The sequence below is a fragment of the Carassius gibelio genome, chromosome A3, assembly GCF_023724105.1.
Source record: "Carassius gibelio isolate Cgi1373 ecotype wild population from Czech Republic chromosome A3, carGib1.2-hapl.c, whole genome shotgun sequence".
In the NCBI taxonomy this organism is placed as follows: Eukaryota; Metazoa; Chordata; class Actinopteri; order Cypriniformes; family Cyprinidae; genus Carassius; species Carassius gibelio.
In genome coordinates this window covers 32,167,287-32,187,502 of record NC_068373.1, presented here as the reverse complement: position 1 = coordinate 32,187,502, position 20,216 = coordinate 32,167,287, and the positions used below count along the sequence as shown (strand labels likewise).

Genomic DNA, 20,216 nt, shown 5'->3' with positions numbered 1-20,216 from the left:
TCCTTACCTCAATATAACGCAGTACATTTTTGTAGAACCAATAGAAAAGGTGGTGGAGTTTCTCTTTTTATTCATGACGATTTTGAATTCTTTGAAAGAACAGATCTGAGTATTAATTTTTCTGAAACTAATTTAGTTTCAGAAGTTTTTATAGAAATTCCAAATTGTGGGTGTTTTGGGGGTCAAACTGTAATTATTGGTTGCATTTATTGACCATCTGATAATGATATTGACATTTTTAATGAGGCTTTGTCCTCTATGCTGGAGATTATAAGTGTTAAGAATAGGACTTGCATTCTTCTTGGAGATTTCAACATTGATCTTTTGAAACATGAATCAAATTCCTCTATTGAGTTCTTAAATACAATTTATTCTTATTATTTCTATCCACTTATTGATAAACCAACAAGGATAACATGTTCATCGGCAACCTTAATTGACAATATACTAACTAATCATTTTGTAAATTCAATCACATCAGGTGTAATGCTTACTGATATTTCAGACCATCTTCCTGTATTTCAGTTTTTTACAAATTCTCAGCAAAAAAAGTTAACCTATAGTATGAAACATCGTAGACTTACTTCTAAATCTGTTGAGTCTTTTAAAAGGTCACTGGCTGAGATATCATGGAATCAGGTCTTCCGACATCAGGATGCCGAAACAGCTTATCAGACATTTATGAATATATTTTCATCTTTGTTTAAAAAATGTTTTCCAGTGGTACAAAGCAGAAGTAAAAACAGGAATATTTATAAGCCATGGTTTACACCTGCATTAAGAAAATCTTCCATTACTAAAAATAAGTTATATAAAAAATCTCTCACTAGCCCCACACCGTTAAATATTGCATATTATAAAAAATATAAAAACAAATTTAGCAAAATTCTAAAAGCTGCCAAGAAAAAATATTTTTCTGAAAAGTTGGGAAATTCATGTGAAAATATAAAAAAAAAAACTTGGAATGTTATAAATGTATTATTAAATAAATAAAAAACAAATAGAGTAATTCCAGTTCAGTTATCCGATGGTATCAAGAATTATCAAAACCCCATCGATATAGCAAACGGTTTCAATGATTTCTTTGTGAATGTTGGTCCTTCACTGGCAAAAAACATTGTGAATACAGGAAAATATACTTCACAATTTTTTGATTTGCCTCATCCTTGCTTTAATGAATTTGATCCTCCAACTCCAAATGAAGTGCTTGAAATCATACTAAAGATGAAGGACACCGCTCCAGGACTTGATGAAATTTGTGCTAGTCTCATAAAGAAAGTAGCTTCCTCTATTATTGAGCCTGTAACATATGTTCTCTCTTTGTCACTTAAAACAGGCGTTGTACCAAGAGATCTCAAATTAGCTAAAGTAATTCCCTTGTTTAAGTCTGGGAATTCACATTTATTTAACAATTATCGACCTATTTGTTACCTGTGTTACCTTTTTTTTCTAAAATACTTGAAAAACTAGTTTATAAAAGGTTATTAAAACACTTGACAGAAAATTTGATCTTATATGATCACCAGTATGGCTTCAGAGAGAACATGTCTACAGAAATGGCTCTTTTACAGTTTGTCGACAAAATCACAAAAAAATCTGCATGAGAAAAATAATACTATTGGTATATTTCTAGACTTGTCAAAAGCATTTGACACAGTAAATCATAATATTCTTTTAGCAAAATTAGAGAATTATGGCATTGTCACGGTTCGTGAATGCACCGTCTCCAGCTGTAGTCATGTTACGTCATGTTGATTGTTTCCTGTGGGTGTGGCCGCTGATCGTCTGATCAGCGGCAGGTGCGGCTCGTTCTATCAGACTATATAACGCCCTGTCTTTCGTCTCCTGTTTGTCTGATCGTTGTTTGTAGATCCTGGTGTTTGATGTCGTGTTCGTGTTGTTCCTGCCTCACTTTGTCGCCGTTCTGTCGGATCCTGTCTTCACGCTCGGAATACACTCACCACCATTGGATTATCACCACTGTCATCGTCGTCAGCGCACTCTACGTCTCAACTCACCAGTCTGTGCTGTCATCGTGGTTCCTGCGTCACTCTCCGGCCTTCCATCATCATCATACTATCAATAAACTTCCTTGTACTTGCATTTGTCTCCTGTCCTCCATAACTACCGTCACAGAACGATCAGACCAACATGGAGGCAGCGAGTACTCAATCCTCATCTCTGGAGGAATTTCTCAGCGCCAGTGTTCGGAGGATGGACTCCCAGGAGAGGACTCTTAACGACACTGGTCGCGCGGTCCAAGCCTTGGTGACGCAGGTGTCCAAACTCACCCAGCAGTTCCATCTTCTTTGAGCACCCACTGCGCCACCCACACCCCCCGCTCTCCCGATACCACCGGTGACCGCCTCCCAGCCGGAACCGCGACTTCCGATCCCGGAAGCATACTCGGGTGAGCCCAGCTTTTGTAGAGCATTTCTAACCCGATGTGATATGCATTTTGCCCTGCAACCCAGGACATTCTCCAATGAGAGGGCGAAGGTGGCGTTTGTCCTAACGTTACTCTCTGGGAGGGCGGCACTATGGGGGACGGCGGTGTGGGAGAACCAGGACCCATGCTGTGACTCGTTCCTGGCGCTCTCCGAGGAGATGAGGCGGGTCTTTGATCGGGCCGTCGCAGGACGGGAGGCGGCCAGGAGGCTGGCGGCGTTACGCCAGCAGGAGAGATCCGTCTCAGACTTCTCGATTGAATTCAGGACCCTGGCGGCGGAGTGCCAGTGGAACGAGAAGGCGCAGTGGGACATGTTCCTGCATGGGCTGGCTGACCGCGTCCAGAAGGAGATCTACGCCCTGGATCTGCCCCCCTCTCTTAATGGACTCATTGAGCTAGCGTTACGGGTGGATGCCCGCCTCACTCGGATGGAGAGGAGGGGGCTGTTCAACACCCCATCCAGGGGCCCGGCGGACAGGCGATTCAGCGGCGGAGACGTGGTCAGTCCCACCTACGATCACGAGCCCATGCAGGTAGCGAGCTCGGCTTTCCCGGGAGGAGAAGGAGAGGCGGAGATCCCTGGGCCTCTGCATGTACTGCGGGGGAGCCGGACATCAAGCCCATACCTGTCCAGTAAAAGGCCAAGCCCGGTAGTACGCATGAGGCTACTATCGGGTGGGATCTCTGCCGAGAAGACCTCATCACCACCATCATCTACGCTTCTTCCGGTAAGACTGCGGTGGTCAGCACAGACACACCACTGTCAGGCACTACTGGACTCTGGGGCAGAAGGTAACTTCATGGACCGTCATCTCGCACACAAGCTCCACATTCCCCTCAAACCCCTCCCGCACCACATCACGGTCCATGCCCTCACTGGACAGCAACTCCCCACTATCTCTCACAGTACTGAGGACATCACACTCATCACCTCTGGCAACCACTCCGAAACCATCTCTTTTCACATCCTTGACTCTCCCCTGGCACCCATTGTCCTCGGGCACCCTTGGCTCCTTCTCCATAACCCCAAAATAGACTGGTCCTCTAATTCCATTTTTTCTTGGTCTCGAAAGTGTCATGAGTCTTGTTTAGTGTCTGTTTGTCCGTCTGTGTCTGTGTCTGTGTTACAGGAGGAGGCAGTGGATTTATCTAACGTGCCCGCTGAGTACCTCCACCTGAAGGAAGTGTTCAGTAAGTCTCAAGCTGCTTCTCTTCCTCTGCATCGTCCTTACGACTGTGCCATAGAGTTATTGTCAGGTAAGTCTCCGCCTAAGGGCAAACTTTATTCACTTTCTGTCCCAGAGAGGGAGGCTATGGAGAAATATATTTCTGATTCTCTAGCTTCCAAATTTATCTGCCCTTCCTCTTCTCCTGCGGGGGCTGGGTTCTTTTTTGTGGGAAAGAAGGACGGATCACTGCGACCTTGTATTGATTACCGAGAGCTGAACAACATCACGGTAAAGAATACTTATCCTTTGCCGTTGATGTCTTCAGCCTTCGAGAGGTTGCAGGGAGCGTCTATTTTCACAAAACTGGACTTACGCAATGCGTATCATTTGGTTCGGATCAGGGAGGGGGATGAATGGAAGACCACGTTTAACACCCCCAGAGGGCACTTTGAATATTTGGTCATGCCCTTCGGGCTCTCCAACTCCCCAGGGGTCTTCCAGGCACTCGTCAATGACGTGCTGTGAGATATGATTGATCAGTTCATTTATGTCTACCTGGACGACATATTTATTTTTTCCTCCTCTCTCCAGGAACATGTGCAGCACGTCCGACGAGTGCTTCAGAGGTTGCTAGAGAATGGGCTTTTTGTCAAGGCGGAGAAATGCGAGTTTCATGCACAGTCCATTCCATTTTTGGGGTTTATCGTGTCGACTGAGGCAATACGCATGGATCCCGAAAAGGTTAAGGCTGTGGTAGAATGGCCAAGCCCAGATTCTCGTAAGGCCCTACAGAGGTTTCTGGGGTTCGCTAACTTCTACCGGCGTTTCATTCGCAATTTCAGCCAACTAGCCGTGCCTCTGACCGCCTTGACCTCCGCCAGAACTGCGTTCAGGTGGTCAAACACAGCGGAAGCTGCGTTTGCGAAACTGAAGAGCCGTTTCATTTCAGCTCCCATTCTGATTACCCCTGATCCTACACGTCAGTTCGTGGTGGAGGTCGATGCGTCAGAGGTGGGGGTAGGAGCGGTGTTATCCCAGCGTTCTCCCTCAGACGACAAGGTCCACCCTTGCGCGTATTTTTCTTATCGTTTATCTCCTGCAGAAAGTAATTACGATATTGGTAACAGAGAATTGTTGGCAGTCAAGATGGCATTGGAGGAATGGCAACACTGGTTAGAAGGATCGGGGGTTCCTTTTATAGTATGGACTGACCACAAGAATTTAGAGTACATTAGCACCGCCCAAAGGTTGAACTCCAGGCAGGCTCGATGGGCACTTTTTTTCGGACGTTTTGATTTTACTATTTCGTACCGCCCGGGTTCCAAAAATATCAAACCCGATTATTTATCTCGTATTTTTGACCATTCCGAACGCCCGTCCACTCCCGAGTGTATTTTTCCTGAGACATTAGTGGTCTCCACTCTCACATGGGAGATCGAATCGAAGGTCAGAACGGCCTTAGAAGGGGTAACGCCTCCGCCCGGGTGCCCACCAAACCGCTTATTTGTGCCGGAGGGATTAAGGTCCAACGTTATCCAGTGGGGTCATTGCTCTAATGTGGCTTGCCATCCAGGGGTTAACCGTACTAGATTTTTAGTCAAGCAACGATTCTGGTGGCCACTTATGGCTCGCGACATTCACAATTTTGTTTTGGCTTGCTCGGTATGTGCCACTGGTAAGGCTTCCAATCGGCCCCCGGATGGGTTACTCCAACCGCTGCCGGTACCTTCGAGACCCTGGTTCCATATCACACTAGATTTTATTACCGCCCTCCCAGGGCAACACGGTTGTTTTAACCGTGGTGGACCGGTTCTCGAAGGCCGCCCATTTTATTCCCTTGGCCAAGTTGCCCTCAGCCAAGCAGACAGCGTTGACCGTCATAGACCACGTCTTTCGTTTACATGGCCTCCCGATAGACGTGGTTTCTGACAGGGGACCCCAATTTGTGTCTAAATTTTGGCGAAAATTCTGTAAATTACTGGGAGCGACGGTAAGTCTGTCCTCAGGGTTTCACCCCCAGAGCAATGGCCAAACCGAAAGAGCCAACCAAGATTTGGAAAGGGTGTTGCGATGTTTGGTCTCCAAGAATCCTTCCTCCTGGAGCCAACAATTGTCTATGGTGGAGTACGCCCACAATACCTTACCAGTATCTGCTACGGGCCTTTTGAGTGTAGTGTAGGGTACCAGCCACCTATTTTTCCCAGTATGGAATCCGAGGTTGCGGTCCCCTCCGTTCATGCCTTCGTCCAGAGGTGCCACCGCACTTGGACCAGAGCCCGCGAGACTCTACTCCAAGTGGGGGCGCGCACCAAGGCCAATGCCGATCGCCACCGGTCTAGGCCTCCCGTATACGTCGTGGGTCAAAAGGTGTGGCTTTCTACTAAGAACATTCCTCTCCGTTCCGTTTCTAATAAACTGGCTCCCAAATTTATCGGCCCGTTTACTGTCACCAAGATCATTAGTCCGGTGACAGTCCGCCTCAAACTCCGTCCGACGTACAGGAGAATTCACCCCGCCTTTCATGTATCCAAAATCAAGCCCGTATTTCATTCTCCCATTAATCCGCCTACCCCGGTTCCTCCCCCGCCGCGTCTCGTAGATGGGGAGACCACTTATTTGGTTAATCGTATTCTGGACTCTAGAAGGAGGGGACGTGGATTTCAGTACTTGGTGGACTGGGAGGGTTATGGTCAGGAGGAGAGAAGTTGGGTACCTGCTAGGGACATCCTGGATCATTCCCTTATCGATGATTACAATCGACAGGTAAGAGAGGCTGGGGACGCCAGGAGGCGTCCTTAGGAGGAGGGGTACTGTCACGGTTCGTGAATGCACCGTCTCCAGCTGTAGTCATGTTACGTCATGTTGATTGTTTCCTGTGGGTGTGGCCGCTGATCGTCTGATCAGCGGCAGGTGCGGCTCGTTCTATCAGACTATATAACGCCCTGTCTTTCGTCTCCTGTTTGTCTGATCGTTGTTTGTAGATCCTGGTGTTTGATGTCGTGTTCGTGTTGTTCCTGCCTCACTTTGTCGCCGTTCTGTCGGATCCTGTCTTCACGCTCGGAATACACTCACCACCATTGGATTATCACCACTGTCATCGTCGTCAGCGCACTCTACGTCTCAACTCACCAGTCTGTGCTGCCATCGTGGTTCCTGCGTCACTCTCCGGCCTTCCATCATCATCATACTATCAATAAACTTCCTTGTACTTGCATTTGTCTCCTGTCCTCCATAACTACCGTCACAGGCATTAAACATATAGCCTTAACTTGAGTACAAAAATATTTGGAAGAGAGAGAGCAATTTGTTTATTTCAACAATCTGAGCTCAAGTAGGGGAAAACTTTTATGTGGGGTACCGCAGGGGTCCATTTTGGGACCTCTATTATTTCTAATTTATATCAATGATTTAAGAGTTGTTTGTAAAAATGTTATGTCACTCATGTTTGCAGATGATACATGTCTTCTTTTATCTCATTCTAACATTGACACATTGATAAGAGTAGTAAATGAAGAATTACAAAATATTTCTAAATGGTTTAAAATTAATCAACTCTCTCTTAATATACAAAAAACTAACTTTATGATTTTTAGCACAAAAAAAAAGGAGATTGTCAGGAAATAGAGGTATCAATTGATGGTTTAAAAATTGGCCAAGTGAACCAAATAAAATTTTTAGGTGTCATTGTCGATCATAAACTAACCTGTATAGAGTTTGTTCTTTAATTGATATTTCATGTATGAAAACATTATATTACAGCTTGATCTATCCCCAAATTTTGTACTGTAATATTGTTTGGGGTGCAACATGCCAAACATATCTAAATAAGATTTTATTAATACAAAAGAAATTCTTAAGAATTATGAGTAATTCAAATAGATTGTCATCATCTGCTCCGCTTTTCATAAAATATAACATTTTGACAATATTCAATGTTAACATCTATTGCATAAATACCTTTATGTACAAGTATGTGTATATGACAAATATTATGCCCAGAGTTTTTAATAACTTTTTCATGTATTCTTCGGATGTTCATGCTTACTCCACAAGGTGCTGCAAATATTTTTATCTTCCTTTTTCCAGAACTACAGCCAACCAATCTACACTGAAATACAGAGGGCCTTCCCTCTGGAATCATTTAGACCCTGCTTTAAAGACTAAAACCACTCTAAATTCTTTCAAAAGAGAGCTGAAAATAATGTTAACATATAAATAAGTTTATCTTGGTAATTTGTTTATTAAAATGTTTGATGTACTGATTTTATTGTCTTGCTTGATCATGTAATTTTACGTTCATTTAATGAGATTTTGGGGAGGTGGTTTCATAAGACCTTATGGTCTTCTCACTCTCTCCCGCACAGTATTTTGTTTTCTTTTTTTTCTTCAATGGATTTGTAAAGTTGTATTTCGAATGTTATATGTGCAAATAAACCTTCAAACCTTCAATTTACAAACACCTTGAAACACCTGCCTCTCATGTACGCATCCTGTTTGCAGACTTCTCTTCAGCTTTTAATACTATCCAGTCACACATGTTGATTGAGAAGCTGACAAACACTGGTGTTAATCTTAATCTTGTAAAGTGGATTCAGGACTATTTAACAGGTAGACAACAGTTTGTGAGGGCAGGTCACAGCCAGTCTAGAACCATCATGACAAACACGGGAGTGCCACAAGGTTGTGTTTTATCACCATTGTTATTTATTTTATATACAAATGATTGTGTCAGTCACCATTCTAACTGTTCACTGATTAAGTTTGCAGATGATGCTGCCCTAGTTGGTTTTTTAACAGATAATGAACAGGACTACAGGACTGAGGTTGACCAATTTCATGAATGGTGCAGTCAAAATTCATTAATTTTAAATATTTCAAAAACAAAAGAAATGGTGATAGATTTTAGGAAAAGGCCCCCTCCACTGCAACCTGTTACTATTCAAGGGACAGTTATTGAGACTGTGGAGGAGTATAAGTATCTGGGCACTATTATTGATCACAAACTTACCTGGTCTGCTAACACATTAGCAAGATACTCGAAAGCACAGCAACGGTTTTATTTTTTAAGGAAACTGCGTATGCAGTTTCAATGCTGATACAACAACTTTGACATTGTTTTATTTAACTTTTATTCAGAGTGTGGTGACTTTTGCCATCCAGTGCTGGGGGGGAGGGTCTTTCTGTCCAGAACAGGAATATGCTCGAAAAGGTGACTAACATGGGCAGGAAAATTACTGGATCTGACGTTAAAATTATCTCCAATCTCGTAGATCAGTATACCCTCAATTTGGCTCTGAGGATACTGGATGATCCATCCCACCCACTTTTTTCAGAGTTTTCACCCCTCCCCTCTGGACGCAGATTTCGAATGTCCCTAACAAAAACTAAACGTGCCATTACATCATTTGTGCCGAGGAGCATTCAGTTACTGAACAGATCTGACAAAGGCACATAGTCATTTTTAAATGCGTACTATTGATTATTTGTTCAATTATTTACTGATTTATTTTAGTGATTAGATTGATGATTGTATGTCAACACCATTGCTGTGTTGTTGTTTGTTTTGTTTTACTTTTTACTGTATCCTTTATGTTATCTGTGTTAATGTTAAATGTGGCTCCCTTGAGTGCAAAACAAATTCCCCTTGGGGCAATAAAGGTTTCAAAGGGTTCATTCATTCATTCATTCATTCATTCATTCAAACAGCACACTCTCAGAATAAATTATTGTTCTTAACCAGAGAGCTTTTCAAATCACAAACATTTTAATTCAGCATCAGATATTTGAATGTGAAACTGTCTAGTTTTAGTTTGTTCAGGAATAATCCAGTATGTTCTGTATGAAACACAAGAATAAACTGATCATGTTCAGATTAACTCTTTCTCAGACTGATTCCACTGAGTGTCTTGAAGATAAAACACAGATTTCTTTACCTGTGAGAAGTGAAGAGAGAAAGATCAGTCCCAGCAGACACAGATGACGCTCATCAGACATTTTCTCTTTCTCTCAGTCTTTCTCTTTATTATATGATCTCAACTCTTTCTTTAAACACTCCCAGCTCTTCCTGTGTTTGTTCACTTCCTCTGAACTGACCAAATGAGTGTTGAAATTCTGCTAAAGTTGCTAGTAACAGTATGCCAGTCGTAATGGAGAACTGAGATCAGCTCAGTTTAGTTGTTCTGTTTCCACCTCAACAGGTCAAACTTTTCCTCCAAGAGCTGAGCGCTGACTGATGTTAGTGTTGTGTTGAGCTCTGTTCCTCCTGTGTTTCTTATGAAAAGTGTAAATCTAACCATAACCACTAACATGAAACAGCGATGATGAAACATGTTCTTCAGTGTGAGGGCTGAATATTGTTATCTACACTGACTCATCTGACTCACACACATCTGCTCTGAACCAGATCTACAACCTATTCTGCGCATTCCTGTTAGTTTCACTTCTTTTTCTGAGCAGATTCCCGTGTCTTGCTAAATTCTATGAATAAATTAATTAAAGTATAAGTAATAAAACTGGGTTGTTACTGAAAAGGTATTCACAATCAATGTCTTTCTATTATTGTTCTCATAATAAGAATAGTAATATTGATTATGCCACAGACAGAAAAGGCATAATCACCACCAGTAAAGGCACACCAGACGAGAAGCGCAGCGTCGCGTCGCGCCACATGTAGGACAACTGGAGGTATCGCAAACCAGACGCCCACATTCTATCGCTTGAGCTTAATATCGAATCTAGTTGTGACCCAGACAGCCAGCAGTTTCGGCCAATTAATGGCCCACATCTGGCCCACGTGAAATCCATCTAGCTAGGCTGTTCTGCAGTCTTTCCCTCAGGCACTTGGTTGTTATTTTTCCTTTATTATTTTTGTGGCGAGTCCTGGGTGGGGACGAGATCCCTGTCGGGGCTAGGTTTTCGGGGCTCCGGCTGCCGAAGTTTGCCTTTAAAGTAGCCTCGAGCCTGGCTAGCCCCAGAAGACAGATTAGGCTAAGTTTTGGGTAGGCAGGTCCTGGGGGTGGGTTATCCCTTTGTGAAAGCTGGTGTGTGACTGTTTCTGTGTAACCCATGCAATCTGTTTCTTTTTTCTTGGGTGTGTCTACATTTGTTGCACTATTGGTTAGTTTTTAGCAAACCCTACACTAGAGCAGCTGGATGTACAGTATGTAAGAAAACTGACTTGTTTGCTATTGTTAAACATTATGGTCTTTCTGTGTCTAGCTCCCTGGTAAAAGCGGAGTTGCGAGCAGCCGTGACTGATGGGTTGGTGCAGAATGGTGTCTTTGGTTCATCAGATTTGTCTGTCGGGGCAGCAGTAAGCCAATCTGGTACAGTGGTAAAGGAAGTGGCCATGGCACCTGATGTGGCAGATCCGCTCGGTGTAAAGGGTGATGAGGGTAAGCAGTTCACTCTGCTGAAATATTATCCATTGTCCGCGGAGTCCTCTCCTATTTCTGGAGGAGACACATGGCTGAAGGTTCGTTTGGCTCAGCTCCAGTTGGAGAGGAGGAGCATGAACGTGAGCATCAGTTTAGGAGGGAGATCAAGCTTAAAAAGATAGAATTTGAGTCGACCAGGGTGGTGGAGTTAAAGAAGTTGGAGGCGGAAACAGCCATAAGAATGCGTGAGTTGGAGTTACGGTCAGTGCATTTTCCAGCCGCGTTGGACAGTACGGTGTCATCAGGATCCAATACTACTAGTAACTTTGATGTGAGTAAACATATTTCTCTGGTCACTGTTTTCCTTGAAACCAACATTGAGAGCTATTTCGTTGCATTTTATCACATTGCTGTTGCCCTGAATTGGCCAAAAGATGTGTGGGTCATCCTGTTACAGTGTAAACTGTCAGGGAGGACTCAGGAGGCTTGCTCAGTGTTGTCTGTGCAAGACAGCCTCTCCTATGAAAAAGTTAAGAGCGCTATTTTGGGGGTGTATGAGTTAGTGCCTGAGGCGTATAGCCAACGTTTCAGGGTTCTTAGAAAAGGGGGTAGGCCAGACATACGTTAATTTTGCTAGAGAACAAGGGATTTTGTTTGATAGATGATGTGCTGCATGTAAAGTGATTTCTCTTCAGTTCGCGAGTTGATGCTTTTGGAAGCATTTAAGAACTGTGTCTGAGAAGATTGTTGTTTATCTCAACGAACAGAAAGTAACCACGCTGCAGCAGGCTGCTATGCTTGCTGATGAGCTCGCATTGACACAAGAACACGTCCGTCAGACAGTACTCGTTCTCTCATGATGATACTGGAAAGAAGCCTAGTAACCCTCAGGGCATTCGTACTAGCTCAGGGGCACAGGGCGACAAACGTTGTTTTTATTGTAATAAATCCGATCATCTTATTGCAGACTGTGTTCTGTATAAACAAAAGCCTCAGTCTCCAGTGTCTAAATCTCCAAAATGAGTTGGGTTGATTAAAACTGTATCTACCTGTGGTAGTCAGCTTGTTTTGAAAGAACCTGATGAATGTTTCAAGCAATTTATTTCCAAGGGACTGGTATCCCTCACAGAGAAGCCTGAGGATCAGTGTCTGGTCACAGTGTTGAGAGACACAGGTGGCTCACGCTCCTTCATCCTGGCTAGTGTACTACCATTGACTCCTCAGTCTGCTTGTGCCATGAGCACTGTAGTTCGAGGGATAGGGATGAGTTTTGTGCCGGCTCCTTTACATTCCATTCATCTGCAGTCTAAGTTAGCATCTAGTTTCTTTCCTGTTGCTGTTCGGGCTTGTTTTCCTGTTGATGATGTAGAGTTTATCATGGGAAATGACATTGCTGGCGAAAAAGTTTATCCAGACCTAGAGATGGTGGATACTCCTATCTCTGAAACTGAACCTGATGAGTTGGTTCAGAAGCAACCTAAGTTGTTTTCAGTCAGTGTATTGACTAGGGCACAGGTTCGTAAGAAGACCCAAGGGGTGGATCTCGCGGATTCACTTTTCTCCTCTGTGTTTAGGGAGGACCAGCTGTCCTCTAGTGGGGAAGCAGAGAACATTCTCGAGAAGAGTCATGTAAGTGTTACTCCCTCTGTCACTGTCTCTAAGGAAATATTGCCGTTAACCCGCAAAGTCCTTATCGAGGCACAAAAGAGTGATCTCACCTTAGCAAAATGTTTTGCTGCAGCTGAGTATGATGTTAGTGGATGTTCAAGTCAGCAGCATTTTCTTATTGAGGATGGAGCGTTGATACGTAAGTGGGTTCCTCGGGGTGGGAGGGCAGAGGATCTGGCTGGGGGTTGTGACACTGTTTATCAGGTTGTAGTTCCGGCAGGATGGCGCCAGTACATGTTGGGGTTAGCGCATGAACATTTGTGGTTGGGTCATCTAGGAATCACAAAAACTTACAATTGTGTGCTCAAGCATTTCTTCTGGCCAGGCATTAAGGCAAATGTAGCACATTATTTCAAAACTTGTGGGACATGCCAAATTGTTGGTAAACCAAACCAGGCTGTGCCTCCTGCCCCACTGCATCCAATTCCGGCTGTTGGTGAACCATTCGAGCATGTTATTGTGGATTGTGTTGGTCCCTTGCCTAGGACTAAGTCAGGGTGTAAGGAGGATTTAGGCTGAGTGGATTCCATAAGCGGGTCTTTATTATAGGATCTGAGCATAAAATCCAAACAATATTCACAACTCGTGGTCAGGTCACAGGCTTGGGTCAAAACACAGGCAAAACAATCCACTGGCAGACAAATCCAAAACAGTAATCCAAAAACGTGAGTCAAAAGAGCAAAATCAAAGATCATAACAAGTATCAACAATGGAACAATGAAAGAATGGCACTGCAAAAATGGCAGTGCAAACAATTGACTTATATACAGGGTGACAGGAAATGACAAGACAGGAAATGATGTGGCAGGAACAGGAAATGGCAGAGTTCAATATTCAGGTGAAGGCTCCCTCTGGTGGACTGGAGCCTTATCAAACGTTACAGATTCCCTCCCCCTAGGAACACCTCTAGGTGTTCTTTTAGGACGACCCCTTGGTCTGGGTGCCGGACGATCTGGGTGAGTTTGGTGAAAGTCTCTGATAAGTGATGAATCCAAGATGTCCTTAGTTGATACCCACGATCTCTCCTCCGGGCCGTATCCCTCCCAGTCAATGGGATATTGCATCTGACCCCTCCTCCTGCGAGAATCTAGGATCTCCCGGACTAGGTAGGCAGGAGCTCCCTCGATCTCAAGCGGTGGAGGCGGTTCTTCGTCAGTGGTTTCGGGGCTCAATGGGCCGTGGGCCGGTTTCAGGAGGGACACATGAAAGGACGGAGAGATGCGGTAATTAGCAGGCAACTCTAAACGGTACGTAACAGGATTAACTTGACGTATAATCTTAAAAGGACCAACGTACCTTGGACTTAATTTCTTGCACGGGAGTTTCATGCGTAGGTCACGAGTGGAAAGCCACACCATTTGACCTGGCTGATACTCAGGATATGGACGTCTGTGTCGATCAGCTTGGATCTTTTGAGATCGAATAGCCCGCTGGAGACGGACATGAGTATTGTCCCAGACCTGTTCACTTCTTCTAATCCAATCATCCACAGCAGGCACTTCAGATGGCTCCCCAGACCAAGGAAACAGAGGAAGCTGATATCCAAGAACACATTGGAAGGGGGTAAGCCCAGTTGAAGAGTGAGTGAGGGAATTTTGGGCATACTCTGCCCATGGGAGGAATATGCTCCATTTCTCCTGTTCATGGCTACAGTATGATCTCAAGTATCTACCAATCTCATGATTAAGACGCTCTACTTGACCATTAGCTTGAGGATGATAGCCAGATGTGAGACTGACGTTGATGTTTAAATGTTTGCAAAAAGCTCTCCAAACACTGGATGTGAACTGTGGCCCACGATCAGTCACAATATCATCTGGTAGTCCGTAAATCCTAAATACTTGATTGAACAAAACTTGGGCAGTTTCCATGGCAGTGGGTATTCCTTTCAATGGAATGATACGACAAGACTTAGAGAAGCGGTCAATGGAGACCATAATGGTGGTGAATCCTTGAGAGTTAGGCAGATCAGTGACAAAGTCAATAGACAGGTGTGACCAGGGCCGTTGGGGAATTGGTAGCGGTTCTAGAAGTCCTGCAGGCAATTGTCGAGGTGTTCGTGACTGAGCACAGATCTGACAAGCACGTACATATTTACTGACATCTGCAGATAATGTGTGCCACCAAAAATAATTTCTGACCAAAGCCGTGGTGCGATTAATTCCAGGGTGTCCAGAAGCAGGGGATGTGTGAACCCATTGAATGGTTCTGTTACGCAGACTGGTTGGAACATAGATTTTCCAAGATGGGCACTCTGGAGGGGATGTTTCTTCGTGTTGTGCATGTTGAATCTCTTCCATAATGTCCCACTGGATGGGTGCGATGATGATGGATGGTGGTAAGATGGTTTCTGGTCTCATCTGTGAATTGGCAGTCATAGATACGTGACAATGCATCTGCCTTACTATTTTTGCTCCCTGGACGGTATGTGACTGCGAAATTGAATCGAGTGAAAAAGAGTGCCCATCTTGCCTGACGAGGATTCAAACGCTTGGCATTCTTGATATACTCTAGGTTCTTGTGGTCTGTAATGACCTGAAAGGGATGGAGGGCGCCTTCTAGCCAGTGTCTCCATTCTTCAAGAGCGGCCTTGATGGATAATAATTCCTTGTTACCAATATCGTAATTTCTTTCGGCTGGAGTTAACTTTCTTGAGAAGAATGCACAAGGGTGTAACTTGCCAGGTGTTCCATGACGCTGAGAGAGGATAGCACCGATTCCACAGTTGGAGGCATCAACCTCGACGATGAAGGGAAGTTTAGGATCTGGATGCTTAAGAATGGGAGCTGTGGTGAAACTGGACTTGAGCTTATTGAATGCTGAAGTAGCTGCCTCTGTCCATACTAACTTCTTGGGTTTTCCTTTAAGTAGTGAGGTGACAGGTGCAGCTCTGGTACTGAAATCCAGGATGAACATACGATAGAAGTTTGCAAATCCTAGAAATCGTTGTAACTCCTTAACAGTGCTGGGTGTGGGCCAGTCCGTGACTGCTTTTACTTTGATGTCATCCATCTCAACTCCTGAATGGCTAATATTGTATCCCAGGAACTTAATTGATGTAACATGAAACTCACACTTTTCCGCCTTGACAAAAAGACCATTCTGGAGTAGGCGTGACAACACAGTTCTTACATGAGAGATATGATCCTCCATGGAGCCAGAGTAGATCAAGATATCGTCTATGTAGACAATCACATACTGATTCAAGAGATCCTTGAAAACTTCATTAACGAAGGACTGGAAGATTGAAGGTGCATTGGCCAACCCAAATGGCATAACCAAATACTCGTAGTGCCCCCTGCTGGTGAGAAAAGCCGTCTTCCATTCATCACCCTCACAGATTCTGATGAGATTGTAGGCAGATCTGAGATCCAATTTTGTAAAATAGCTGGCCTCACGTAATTGCTCCAGAGAAGAAGGGATAAGAGGCAAAGGATGGCGATTCTTAACAGTGATAACGTTGAGTGCTCGATAGTCAATACAAGGTCTTAAACCACCATCTTTCTTGTCAACAAAAAAGAACCCAGATGCTGCGGGAGAGGTGGATGGCCTAATAAACCCATAAGATAAGGCCTCTTCAATGTATTCTTCCATGGCCTTGGTTTCAGGAATAGACAGCGGATAAACACGACTCTTAGGTGGAGAGGTGTTAGGAAGGAGGTCAATGGCACAGTCCCAGGGGCGATGAGGTGGCAACTTGGTGGCTAAACCCTCGGCTAAGTCAGCATACTCAGTAGGGACCTTAGTGGGTGGTGAAGTTGGATTCTTGGCTAGATGAGTCATGCAGACTGGAAGCTTTGTGGACAGCTCTAGACAGTGAGAGTGACAATGAGGTGACCAACTGACCAACTCCTTCTCCCTCCAGGAAAACTGTGGTTCGTGCGTAGACAACCAAGGATATCCTAGAATAACTGGGTTTCGTGGTGATGATATAACAAATAGAGTGATTTCTTCCATTTTAAACAGGCCAACTCTAAGTTTTATGGGAAGTGTTTGATGAGTGATATGACCTTTACCGACAGGACCATCATCAACGGCAGTAACAGCAATAGGTGGCTCACATTTGATTGTAGGAATGTTCAACTGCTTAAATAAATCTTGATGGATCACATTTGCAGCAGCTCCAGAATCTATTAACGCTGAAAAATGATGGTTTTCATTAACAACTGACAAAATGATGGGAAGTGACAAGCATAAACTGATTTGTAAAGTATTGAACATGTGATTCACTCGATAACTTGAATAGGGGTTTGCAGCAGGTTTAACAGAACAATTGGAACAGCGATGTCCTGATTCACCACAGTAGAAACAGAGTTGATTGAGTAATCTTCTTCTCCGTTCATCAGATGGTAAGTAAGTTCGTCCAATTTGCATGGCTTCAGAAGGAACAGACTGACATGGTGTTTGCGCAGTAATAGTAGGCACATAAGCGAAGTTAGACTTGGGACTTGGTTGAGTTCGTAAAAGATTGTCAATCTTGATAGCGAGGGTAACAAACTGGGAGAAGTCGAGGGAGTCATCTTTACATAGTAATTCCGCTTGTAATTTAGCAGACAGACTTGAACGAAAGATGTGCTTCAAAGCAACATCATTAAACCCACTTTGTGCTGCGAGAGTGCGAAACTGGATAGCATAGTCAGAAGCTGGTCTGTTGTCTTGGCGTAACTGAGTTAGTTGAGTTGCTGCATCCATGCCCCCAGCAGGATATTGGAAGACATCACAAATTAATTGAGTGAAATAACTATAAGACTGCTGGATATGTGTATCATGATCCCAAACAGCAGTAGCCCACTCTAATGCTTTCCCGGTAAGCAAGGTCATGATAAATGAACACTTTGTATGGTCTAAATGATAAGTTTCAGGTTGGTTAGAGAAATAGATAGAACATTGTCGTAGGAAACCAGTACAGTTGTCAGGAGAGCCATCAAACTTATCAGGTAATGCTAATCTTACCGGGTCAGGTCGTGGGGCAGGGAGAGACCGAATGTACTGTGTCAAATGCTCATTGGTGGCTTGTAGCGTCAACAACTGGTGTTGAAAACCATTCAGCAGATCCTTTTGATACTCGATGGTAGAAAGGAGTTGAGAGACTTCCGCTGGATCCACACCAGGCGAAGTATTCTGTAAGGAGGATTTAGGCTGAGTGGATTCCATAAGCGGATCTTTATTATAGGATCTGAGCATAAAATCCAAACAATAATCCAAAAACGTGAGTCAAAAGAGCAAAAGCAAAGATCATAACAAGTATCAACAATGGAACAATGAAAGAACGCTTAGTAAGGCAGTGAACTGGCAATACTTCGCAAAATGGCAGTGCAAACAATTGACTTATATACAGGGTGACAGGAAATGACAAGACATGAAATGATGTGGCAGGAACAGGAAATGGCAGAGTTCAATATTCAGGTGAAGGCTCCCTCTGTTGGACTGGAGCCTGATCAAACATTACACAGGGAATACATTTTTGTTAACTATGATGTGCGTGTCCACCCGTTTTCCTGAGGCTGTGCCATTAGGTAACATCACCGCTAATGCCATCACGAAATCTGATTAAATTCTTTACTACTTTTGGATTGCCAAAGGTTGTACAAACTGGTAACAAGGTAACAATTTCCTATCTAAAATTTTCCGTCAGACGTTGAAAGCGCTGGGAATTTCACATTCTGTGTCGAGTGCTTATCACCCTGAATCACAAGGTGCAATTGAGCGTTGGCATCAGATGCTTAAATCCACGCTAAAGAAATTCTGCTATGATACAGAAAGATACTGGGATGAAGGTGTGTGAGTCTTTGGGGTTCAGTCCGACTGAACTGGTGTTCGGACATAGCGTGCTCCTTGCTGAAAGTTAATGTATTGGATTTTGTATCCCAGAACCAGGAGCGGTTGCACTGTGCCACCTCCTTGGCAAAGAGAGATTTGGCTCAGTCACAAGAATGCTTGAAGCAGCGGTTTGAGAGCAAAGTGGTTGAACGGCAATTTAAACCAGGTGAACAAGTCTTGGTGTTATTGCCTGTGCTCGGCACTGCCTTTACTGCTCATTTTTTAGGACCCTATGTGGTGGATAGCAAAGTGTCGGAAACTGATTACATCATTCTCACACCTGACTGTAAAAGAAAGAAACGTCTGTGTCACATTAATATGTTGAAGCCCTACTACTCCCAGAGACGTGGTTCAGGAGAAGCAGGAAGAAACTCCAGAGACTGTTGCTCCAGGCAACACCATTGCTTCCTTGGTTTGTGACGGGGAGGAGCTTGACGATGGGTTAGCAGGGCTTGGTGAAGGTCATCAGGGTGGCAGGTTTCCTAATTCGAAACTCTTGTCTGACCTGGAGGCATATTTGTCATACTTCTCACCGGAGAAACGTGATGATGTAATTTTGTTTATAACTTCTCATCTCTCTCTGTTTAGCGATGTGCCATCCCAGACCACTGTAATACTGCACGATATCAACATTGGGACAGCGGCCCCAATAAAGCAGCATGCCTATCGTTGTCCATTGGTTAAGAGAGAGATGATGAAAGAGGAAGTTGACTATTTAATACGAAATGAGTTAGCTAGATCTAGTTGTAGCCCATGGAGTTCCCCATGTTTACTTACTCTTAAATCTGATGGTACGCTACGGTTCTGCACAGATTTTTGTAAGGTAAATGCAGTGACAGTCCCAGACTCGTTCCCTTTGCCCTGGATGGAAGACTGCATTGATAGTATTGGTCCCGCGGAGTACATCACTAAGTTAGATCTACTGAAGGGGTACTGGCAGGTGCCACTAACCCCTCAGGCATCGGATATCTCTGCATTTGTTACCCCTGATCACTTCGTGCAGTATACTGTTATGGCCTTTGGGTTGAGAAATGCACTGGCAACGTTCCAACGCATGATGTGGATGGTATTAGGTACTGTACCAAACTGCAATGCATACCTAGATTATGTGGTAGTGTACACGGACGACTGGACTAGTCACATGTCGATTTTGGCCGAGGTGTTTCAGAGGTTGGCGGTGGCATCACTGACACTAAACTTGGCAAAGTGTGAGTTTGAAAAGGCCACCGTGACGTACTTGGGGAAACAGGTGGGCCATGGCCAGGTCTGTCCTGTTGACGCCAATGTTACCGCTGTGCTAGTATATAGACTAGACGTGATCTCCGTTGTTTTCTTGGTATGGCTGGATATTACAGATGTTTTTGCAGAAACTTCTCAGTAGTCATTTTCCCCGACTAGTTTATGTAGTCCCGCTGTCCTGTTTGTGCGGACGATTGTCAACATGCTTTTGAAGCAGTGAAATCTCTCCTCTGTATAGATGTACTGCTGTTTTTTTGTCTTTCACAGGTCCTGTGTGCACACCTGTTTTCAGTTGACAATTAATTAGAGAAATACCTGTTGGCAGTCAGCAGGAGAGCGAGAGCTGGTAAAAAGGGAAGAGAACAGGCAGATGTTGGTGAAGTGGATGGAGAGCAGACGTCTAGATGGATACAGCTTCCTAGAGCTGGGTGATACTGTAGGGGCGTTTGTGGAGTTCCTGCAGTAGCGTGAAACAAGTTTGATCCCCATGTTGGG

The 20,216-nt window shown here is 44.1% G+C and overlaps 1 protein-coding gene across 3 annotated transcripts in view; it reads right to left on the bottom strand.

Moving 5' to 3' along the window:
* Positions 1–20,216, bottom strand: part of LOC127956044 (uncharacterized) — a 114,906-nt gene that overhangs the window by 6,880 nt on the left and 87,810 nt on the right. Inside the window, exon 1 of one of the 3 annotated variants that reach the window (XM_052553811.1) lies at positions 9,552–9,861. The exons of the other annotated variants lie outside the window; for them this stretch is intronic. Within the exon in view, the coding sequence (XP_052409771.1) occupies positions 9,552–9,612 (61 nt within the window). The 5' untranslated portion in view covers positions 9,613–9,861. Of the gene's footprint in view, positions 1–9,551; positions 9,862–20,216 lie in introns of those variants that run through there. 3 annotated transcript variants of the gene reach the window in all.